The 6,850-nt window shown below is 45.3% G+C and overlaps 1 protein-coding gene across 1 annotated transcript; it reads left to right on the plus strand.

The window, feature by feature from the left end:
• Positions 1-5,401: 5,401 nt before the first annotated feature.
• Positions 5,402-6,475, plus strand: LOC130493348 (zinc finger protein 135-like; the record flags this gene model as incomplete). Its single annotated transcript, XM_056867063.1, has 2 exons — positions 5,402-5,958; positions 6,043-6,475. Coding segments are annotated over exons 1-2 (990 nt in total), but the record flags the coding sequence as incomplete, so codon positions are not given.
• Between the last annotated feature and the right edge of the window lie 375 nt (positions 6,476-6,850).

A 6,850-nucleotide genomic window follows, 5' to 3' on the forward strand; every position in this document is an offset into this window, starting at 1 on the left:
GGAAGGAGTTTTGTTGGAGGAAGGGCAGCGGGCCCAGGCCCAGGAGCATGCCCAAGATGCCCTCTCATGCGGTAAGGACTATGACAACTGACCCCCAGTTGTGTACCAGTAGAGTAACCGAAATCACTGGGTTAGGTCAGTATACTCAAAAACGATAAAGCTCTAAAAAGCTTTATTAATAGAAAAGTTCAAAAAAGAGATTAAAATACGGGTTGTATAGTCAGTTTGGCCAAAGGCATATAAAACAATCAATCTAGCTGGCTTCATTACACTTACTAAGATGTTACATAGTTGCTGATCTTAAAAGTTATAAAGATGTTGGTTCAGGCGACAGAGTGACATGCTGAAATTGACACATGGAAGAAGAGTGACCACCATAAGGCATAGCCAAACTTATGGAAAAGTGGACTCAGGTCAGATGACCCACCACTCCCAAGCAAGGTGGACTCTTGGGAGAACTGGGTCATCTCTCGATGAAGATGTCAACCCAGTTTGCAGCTGCTATGAAAAAGGCAAATTCCATGCTGGCCATAATTAGGCAAGGAACAGAGAATAAAACTGCTGATATCATACTGCCGTTATACAACTCTATGGTGAGAGCACACTTGGAATGTTGTGTACAGTTCTGGTCACCACACCTAAGAAAGGATATTGCAGAGCTTGAGAAGGTGCAGAAAAGCGCAACCAAAATGATCAGGGGACTGGAGCAATTGCCCTGTGAGGAGCGGTTAAAACACTTAGGGCTGTTTAGCTTGGAAAGAAGGCGGTGTATGAGGGGAGACATGATAGAGGTCTATAAAATTATGCATGGTATGGAGAGAGTGGACAGGGAGAAGCTTTTCTCCCTCTCATAATACTAGAACGCGAGGTCATCTGCTGAAGCTGGAGGGTGAGAGATTAAACTAATAAAAGGAAGTATTTCTTCACACAACGCATAGTTAAATTGTGGAACTCCCTGCCCCAGGATGTGATGGCTGCCACCTTGGAAGACTATAAGAGGGGAGTGGACATGTTCATGGATAGAGGAGTATTCATGGTTACTAGTTAAACTGGATACTGGTCATGATGCATACCTATTCTCTCCAGGATCAGATGAGCATACCTATTATATTAGGTGCATTGGAACACAGGCAGGATGCTGCTGCTGTAGCTGTCTGGGGGCTTCCTAGAGGCACCTGGTTGGCCACTGTGTGAACAGACTGCTGGACTTGATGGGCCTTGGTCTGATGGTATGAGCTAGTGACTTTGATGGTTCTGCCCATTAGCGTAACAAGTTACTGGTGCTGTTTGTGAGAACAGATTGAACTCGGCCTGTGAGAAATTACTGTGTGCTGAACCTTAGACACACAAAATGGAGTATAGTGATGTAGCAAATAACAAAATGGTTATTCTGTCTTCACAAGGACTCATTGTGCCTGGATGGGATTGGGGCTCTTAGTGAATTTGATGGGTAGAGAGTTCTGCCTTTATACAAATCTATGCGGCGGGGGGGGGGGGGAGAAATGCTTCTCCATGCAACTTTTGGCACTCAAAGTGATGCGTATAATGGGGATTATATAAATTCATGGAGGAAGTCCCTCACATTGCTTACAATATTCATATCCCACATTTCTTTGCATTTGAGGGGCACAACGTGGCTCAAAGGAAAGACAGACAAATCTGGGCTGAGTTCTTCAGTTTTGCGAATAAATGGAGCCTGCATGTTCTGGGCAGTATAGCTCTGTCAACCAGATGCTAGGGGCCAGTAATAGAGCGTGTTTTGTGCTCATACTTAGTGGGGCATCTGTCATCCCACTACAGGAAATAGGATGACGGACTAGGAATGCCAGGCTTTGGAGTGGCATGGCCAGTAGCTTTGGGAGGATGTGATATCACACATATATTCATTCATATATATCATAAGTGATATTCATTTCCTCAACCCAGATGTGACATTAGTTGGGCAGTAGACGATTCATTCAATTCACATCTGGTTCTTCAGCCGAATGTGGCAGCAAGGTGCCGTGAGACGTCATTTTCACCTCCCTCTTTTTCTCCCACCAGCCTAGACTCAAGGGCGTTTCGAGGAGCCAGCTGGTGGGAGAATAGCCTTCCTGGGCCTTTTCTCTGATCCAGCGGAAATGCTGCCACGTATTTGGGCTCCAGCATTCACAGCACTCCCTATTACTATCTATGGGTGTTAGAGCTGGACAATGAAGAAAGCCGATAGGAAGAAAGTATATTCCTTTTAAATGTGGTGTTGGGGGAGAGTGTTACGCATACCCTGGGCCACCCAAAAAACAAATCAGTGGGTTTTAGATCAAATCAAGCCTGAACTGACCCTAGAAGCTAAAATGACTAAACTGAGGCTGTCATATTTTAGACACATTATGAGAAGACAAGAGCCACAGGAAAAGACAATAATGCTAGGAAAAGTTAAAGGCAGCAGGAAAAGAGGAAGACCCAACAAGAGATGGATTGACTCTATAAAGGAAGCCACGGCCCTCAGTTTGGGAGATCTGAGCAAAGTTGTTAGGACACTTTGGAGGACATTGATTCATAGGGTCGCCATGAGTCAGAAGCGACTTGACAGCACTTAACACACACACACATTCACAGGACAGGTTTAAAGTATCATTGGAGTCTGAAATGTTGCAGCAGCATTTAGAGCCCCTTAAGGTTGATGGGTACTTTGTGCTTCTCTTCCACCTCTTCAGAGCTACAATTTTTTTAGCGTACATACGGCAGAGTGCCTCAGCCCTGGGAACGGGTGTGCTTGAAGCACGATTCAAGTCATGGCTAATACACTTTCTTCCACTTTTCTCTCCCTCACAGGCAGTGAAGAGGCAGTGTTGATCCATTCTCTTTGCGAAGGTGTGGAAACTGCTGTTGCACCTCCAGTCCACGTAAGCAAGATGAAAAGGGGAGAGCCTGGGTCCCCCCTCCTTTCTCAAGGGGATTTTCTCCTGCAGTTGTTGTTAAGGGGCCCAGGCAAGAGGCTCTGAATGCCACTCTTTTTACACACGGCAAGATCTCCAGCCTGCACCCTCCCAGAATGCCCCTTTACAAGGAGCCATCTCTGCTTGGCATGATCTCTGACAAGGGAATCTGTTTTTTTCTTTCAGTCTTCAGTTTCCTTTGGTGAGGTAGCCATGTATTTCACTAAGGCAGAGTGGGCCCTGTTGGATCCAGACCAAAAAGCTCTCTACAGGGAAGTCATGCTGGAGAACTACAGGAGCGTGGTCTCTCTGGGTAAGGGGCCAAAGGTGCAAATTGCTGCCATTAGGATTGTGCCATTGGGCTTATGTGTGAATCAAAATGTTGAACCCCAATACATTGAGGCTTTCCTTGTTATTTGATCCCTTTTGGAAGCCTCAAGGTGGTGCGGTGGCAATGAAAGTGATATTCAGCGTGCCCAGGTAGAATGACCCAAACAGCCTGGCTGGCCCAGGGGCAACAGAGGCCAGTGCTGTGGCCATCGCCCAAGCCATAGCGGATGTCCTGGCTGAGGCCAATGTGGGACTAAGAGGCCCTCAGGAAGACTCTGGAAGGGGCCCCATCGTAATTTCTCAGTTGCCAACGTTTGCAACACGTTGTCCTCCTGATGGGATTATTGTCATCCCTTCTGACTGTGATCTGGAATGCAGCCATCCCCCTTACACTGATTGGTATATTGGGCTTTAATCTTGACCAGGTTTCCATTCTTCCATTCCCTTTCTCTCTCTTTTTTTTTCTCCCCCCTCCTCGAAAGGCTCTAGATTGGAGAAAGTAGCTCAATTCACCACTCCTCCACATGAGGCCAGCTGGGTGAACTTGGGCCACAGTTCACTCAAAACTCTCCCAGCCCTACCTATCTCACAAGGTGTCTGTTGTGGAGAGTGGAAATGAATGTGATTTGTAAGGTGCTCTGAGACTCTTGGGGTAAAGAAAAGCGGGGCATAAAAGCCTCTTCTATGTCTCTTCTATTTAGCCACACACAGATCAACAGCAGAGACTCAAAAGAGTTGCCTGACAACTCAGATGTGAACAATGGGGGAATGATTCTTTGCCACTGTAAGGGAGAAAAATACACATGGGGAGAATGGACAGGGGAGGGATAGGAAGAATATAAAAGCTGGTCACCTGGGGGGGCTGGCTGGTGATAAGGTGTGACCAGCTGCTCAGTAGTGGGGCGGGGAAAGAAAGTCTGATAACGGAAATACAGACCCATTAGTGAGCAGTGCCAGATGGGTTGCTTGGCTTCTTGTGTAGGTGCTGACTGAACCTTTTTCTTTATTCCAGCAGCACATATAGAGGAGATGGTAGGGGGGTTTCAGGGGTTCTCTTTGGAGAAAGCCAAGAATGGAGACTCTAAAGAAAATGACAGAGATGGAGACAGTCCTACCAGGCAGGAGGGAAGACACACAGACAAGAGGAGAGAGAAGTCCGTTCTGTGCCAAGGAGGAGACTTACATGAAATCCCAGTCCAAGATAAAAGATCGACCAATACAAGAATCAAGAAAGGCCTCCATGTTAATCAGAGAAACTGCTCCAGGGAAAATGAAAATGAAAGTGTGGTCTTTGGAAAAACCTTCAGTAAGAACCAGCATGTTATTTCTGAGAGAAAAATTCCCACAAGAGAAAAATCATATGATTGCGTGGATTGCAACAAGACCTTCAGTTGGAAAGCAACCCTTACTTCACATCAAACTATTCACTCAGGTGAGGAGCTGTATAAATCATTAGACTGCAAACCCAGCCTTTCTGATGCAGCAGGTGTTCATGATACTTTAAAATGCCTATTAATGTTCCCTTCAATATAGAGCAGGAAAAAGCCACTGAAATGTGTTTTGTGTGGATGATCAGACCTCCTTGCGTGGGTGCTAACAGGATCTTTCTTTTCATTCCATCAGGGGATGATCAGTGGAAGGTGGGTGATGAGGAATTGCATCACCTCTTAACCGATGAAGTGAAGAGTGAAGATTTGAAAGGAAGCTTCAGGAATCAAGGCCAACCTAAGAGGCAAAAAGTATGTCACATGGTCGAGAAGAAAGATAAACCCATTTCTGGCAAAGGTCGGGATTTCCATGAACGAAGCCACATAGTGGAGGAAGCATATAAGTGCTTGGAGTGTGGAATGAACTTCTCAGATCAAAACCAATATGATATCCATTTGCAAATGCACAGTGGAAAGAATACCCATCGATGCTTGGAGTGTGGCAAGAGCTTCCTTCATAGAGCAGAACTCCTTAGGCATCAAAGAACACACAAAGGTGAAAAACCTTATAGCGACTCAGACTGTGGCAAGAGCTTCTCACACATTTCAGACCTTTTTGAACACAAAAGAATTCATTCAGCACAGAATCCATTTATCTTCACAGAAAGTGGAAGGATGTTCTCGTGTGGAAGAAAAGGAAATGCACTTTCCCCGAAGCATAGGATAATGGGGGCACATAAATGCTTTCGGTGTGGAAAGAATTTCAGATACAGATCAAAGCTCCTTGTGCACCAAAAAATACACACAGGGGAGAAACATTTTCAGTGCTCCGAGTGTGGAAAGAACTTCAGTCACAGTGGCCCTCTTCAACAGCATCAAAGAACCCACACTGGGGAGAACCCTTTTGTATGCTCTGAGTGTGGAAAGAGATTCACTCAAAATGGGCCCCTTCAAAGACATCGAAGAACCCACACAGGGGAGAAACCTTTTGAATGCTCAGAGAATGGAAAGAGATTCAGTCGCAGTGGCAATCTTCAACAGCATCAAAGAACCCACACAGGGGAGAAACCTTTTGAATGCTCAGAGTGTGGAAAGAGATTCAGTCTCAGTGGCAATCTTAAACAGCATCAAAGAACCCACACAGGGGAGAAACCTTTTGCATGCTCAGAGTGTGGAAAGAGATTCAGTCAGAGTAGCAATCTTCAAAGCCATCGAAGAACCCACACAGGGGAGAAAGCTTTTGCATGCTCAGAGTGTGGAAAGAGATTCAGTCAGAGTAGCAATCTTCAAAGACATCGAAGAACCCACACAGGGGAGAAACCTCTTGAATGCTCAGAGAATGGAAAGAGATTATGTCACAGTGGCATTCTTCAACAGCATCAAAGAACCCATATAGGGGAGAAACCTTTTGCCTGCTCAGAGTGTGGAAAGACATTCCATTTCAATGGCAAACTTCTACAGCATTTAAGAACCCACACAGGGGAGAAACCTTTTGAATGCTCAGAGTGTGGAAAGAGATTCAGCCAGAATGGCAAACTTCTACAGCATTTAAGAACCCACACAGGGGAGAAACCTTTTGAATGCTCAGAGTGTGGAAAGAGATTCAGCCAGAATGACAGTCTTCAACAGCATCAAAGAACCCACACAGGGGAGAAACCTTTTGAATGCTCAGAGTGTGGAAGGAGATTCAGTCAAAGTAGCAATCTTAAAAAGCATCAAAGAACCCACACAGGGGAGAAACCTTTTGAATGCTCAGAGTGTGGAAAGAGATTCAGTCACAGTGGCAGTCTTCATACGCATCAAAGAACCCACACAGGGGAGAAACCTTTTGACTGCTCTGAGAGTGGAATGAAATTCAGTCACAGTGGCAATCTTAAAAGGCATCGGAGAACCCACAAGGGGAGAAACCTTTTGAATGCTCAGAGTGTGGAAAGAGATTCAGTCTCAGTAGCAATCTTAAACAGCATCAAAGAACCTTTTGAATGCTCAGAGTGTGGAAAGAGATTTAGTGGCTGTAGCGATTTTCAAAGGCATTTAAGAATACACATGGGAGAAATATTTTGAATGCTCAGAATGTGGGAAGAGATGCAGTCTCAGTGGCAATCTTAAACAGCATCAAAGAACCCACACGGGATAAACCTTTTGAATGCTCAAGAGTGTGGAAAGAGATTTAGT

Source organism: Euleptes europaea, chromosome 1 (genome assembly GCF_029931775.1).
Source record: "Euleptes europaea isolate rEulEur1 chromosome 1, rEulEur1.hap1, whole genome shotgun sequence".
NCBI classification, from domain to species: domain Eukaryota; kingdom Metazoa; phylum Chordata; class Lepidosauria; order Squamata; family Sphaerodactylidae; genus Euleptes; species Euleptes europaea.